General features: G+C 59.9%; 1 protein-coding gene across 1 annotated transcript; it reads left to right on the top strand.

Annotated features, from left to right (window-relative positions):
• The first annotated feature begins 1471 nt into the window (after positions 1-1471).
• On the top strand, positions 1472-2948 carry SCGB3A1 (secretoglobin family 3A member 1). The gene is made up of 3 exons (XM_032271914.1): positions 1472-1623; positions 2217-2455; positions 2798-2948. The coding sequence occupies exons 1-3, from the start codon at positions 1569-1571 to the stop codon at positions 2819-2821; spliced, it is 318 nt and encodes a 105-aa protein (XP_032127805.1). The 5' UTR covers positions 1472-1568; the 3' UTR covers positions 2822-2948.

Here is a 2948-nt window from a genome sequence, read left to right as displayed (position 1 = left end):
CTCTACAAAAAATAAACAAAATTAGCTGGACATAGTGGTGCACACCTGTAGCCCCAGCTGCTTGGGAGGCTGAGGTGGGAGAATTGCTTGAGCCCAGGTGGTAGAGACTTCAGTGAACCAAGATATGTCACAGCACTCCAGCCTGGGCGACAGAGTGAGACTCTGTCTGAAAAAACAAACAAACAAACACAATCAAAATTCGCTGAGCATGGTGACTCATACCTCCAGTCCCAGTTACTCGGGAGTCTGAGGTGGGAGGATTGCTTGAGCTCAGGAGTTCAAGACCAGCCTGGGCAGCAGAGCAAGGCAGTGTCTTTACTCGATCAAAAAATTAGTTAATTTAAAAATGTTTTTAAAAAGAAAATGTATTTCCCATTAAAATTACTTCCATGATGACCAACAAACATAACACAACCAAACTCCAGATTTATCATGCAAAAATCTCCCAGAGAAAATAGTCAAGGGAAAGTGTAAGTGAACAGAACAATGTGAATGCATGCACCTGGTCATGACATTTAGCAAGCCACAACTGTCTGCAGGTCAGGAGGAGGCCGCAGTAGCTGTGGGCAGCTGAAGGCTAAGACATGCTATCAGCCATGGCAAAGGAATTCCAGGACATCGCCTGAGGAGTCAGGTCCTCCCACCCAGGAGCCTGTTTCCTGCGGATGACAGCTACACTTTACAAAAGAAAAGGGAGGCTTTGCACCAACCAATGCTGAGATCAGCCATGAACCAAGAAGTAAGTCACTCAATGCTAGATGCTTGGGGTCAGGAAATAGAGGAAAGAAAAGGACGAAAAGCAAATTAATTTATGTGTCATTTGCAAAAGTTTTCAAAATACGTTTTGCTCTCCATCTGTTGTACTTCTGCAGGTGACAGAGGAGTGAAGATATTGAGAGAAACCCTGGACCAAACCAGGCCCATCCACTGGCGTAGAGGCTAATTTCAAAGACAGAAAAATGTCCCAATTCTTTAGGTTTGCATTATGGCTGCCTATGGCCCAGCCAGGGAGGTGACCATGAGTGAGACCTCATCGTCTCTGCTGCCTCCACCTTGGCTTCCCCGGGCTCAGAAGGCGCCATGAGGACCTACATTGCCTGACATTGCCACGGTCTGGGATCAGAGCCAGGGACCACCGACCTGCTGCCACCTCTGAGGCAGGACCTGGACCGATCCAGCCTCTGCTCTTGCGCGAGGGAACCTCCTCCACACCTGGGCCCAGCCCTGCAGTGAGGCCCATGGGGTCAGACTGCAAAGCAAAGGTGCGGGCCAGGGTGGGCCTCGCAGAGACAAAGGCCAGCCCTGCCTGCTCTCAGAAGGCCCAGCCCTGGACCCGAGCCCCTGCCAAGAGGAAGTCCTTGAGTCCCGGGCGGGGAAGGGGGCACCGGCTTCCCAGGGCGCGTTGGCCGCAGCAGGAAGTTGGCCAGGGCTTGACCGTGAGCGGGGCAGGCAGGGCTTCTCAGGAGCGTGGGCGAGGCAGGCCAGGGAGGGGCGAGGACCTGGTATATGAAGCCTTGTGGTCAGGCTCCAGCAGCCGCAGGACCCCAGCGCGCCCCAGCCCCTGCGCCATGAAGCTCGCTGCCGCTCTCCTGGGGCTCTGTGTCGCCCTTTCCTGCAGCTCCGGTGAGTGCCGTGGGCTCCAGGCCTGCAAGCTGGAACTCAGCGCCCGCTGTGCCCCGGCCCCCGCCCGCGCAGGTCCTGGCCTCCAGGGTCCTTGCAGCCTCGCCCAGAGCTCTGAGGGCTCCTCCCCCCGGCTGCCCTCCTGAGGACCTCGCGCCTGCACTTCCCGTGGCTGCAGCCCTCAGCCTCCCAACTCTCAGGGCTCTTTCCAACCTTGGGCCAGGACAGCGGTCACCCGTGGCCTGGGGACAGCCGCCTCTCCCTGTCTAGCGACAGTTTCTTTATCCTGCAAGGCTCAGCGCAAGTGTCCCCTCCTCTAGGGGCCTTCCCTGGAGACTGCACAGAGTTCACCTGTCCTTCTGCCACCTCCAGGCCACCCCGTTGTCCCTGCAGCGTATCCTCGCGGGGCCGCCTTTACAGACCCGCCTGTGTCCCCGGGACTCGCACCCGGAAGGCCTCAGCGCAGGAGGCAGGGGGCGGTCAGGAAGCCGGGCAGGGCGTGAGGGTTCCTTGGCACCTCCCGCGAGGGCGCGTCCTGGCCGGCCTTCTTGGGGACTCCTGCGCACACGCGGTGACCGCTCCCGGTTCGCTTGCAGCTGCTGCTTTCTTAGTGGGCTCGGCCAAGCAGGTGGCCCAGCCTGTCGCTGCGCTGGAGTCGGCGGAGGAGGCCGCGGCCGGGACCCTGGCCAATCCGCTCGGCACCCTCAACCCGCTGAAGCTCCTGCTGACCGCCATGGGCATCCCCGTGAACCGCCTCATAGAAGGCTCCCAGAAGTGTGTGGCTGAGCTGGGCCCCGAAGCCATGGGGGCCGTAAGCGCCCTGAAGGCCTTGCTGGTAACGCGGGTACCCCGGGTGCCCTCCCTGTGCGGGCGTCCTTTTCCCGCCAGCCTCAAAATTGCACGAGAGGTGTCCCGGGCCTACATCAGGGCTGTTTCCCGTCCTGCTCCTCCAAGCCCTGCCCCTGGGAGAAGTCTGGGTCTCCCTGTGGGAAACGGGTGAGGCGCATCCGAGCTGCAGGGGCGGGGAAGGCGGAGGTGGCCGACGCGGGTGCGCGTCTCCCTAGCCGCGAGCGGAACCGCCGGCGCCCACTCCGGACAGAACCCGCCGCTGCCGCGCCCTCGCTTGAGTTCTTGGTGGCAGGGCTGGGGGCACTCAAGCGCGACTTCTGCTTTCCAGGGGGCCCTGACAATGTTTGGCTGAGCCGAGACTGGAGTAGCCTCACCTGAGGATAAGACGCTGCCCACCCTCGAAGGCTGAAAACCCCCACCGCGGGGCAGACAGTCCATCCCCTTCCCCTGCATCTCTCAATAAACGTGGTTAAGAGCAA

The sequence above is a fragment of the Sapajus apella genome, unplaced genomic scaffold (genome assembly GCF_009761245.1).
Source record: "Sapajus apella isolate SASKATOON/1434 unplaced genomic scaffold, GSC_monkey_1.0 scaffold264, whole genome shotgun sequence".
Taxonomy (NCBI): Eukaryota; Metazoa; Chordata; class Mammalia; order Primates; family Cebidae; genus Sapajus; species Sapajus apella.
The sequence above is the reverse complement of the archived record's forward strand: the minus strand, read 5'-3'. Positions and strand labels throughout refer to the sequence as shown.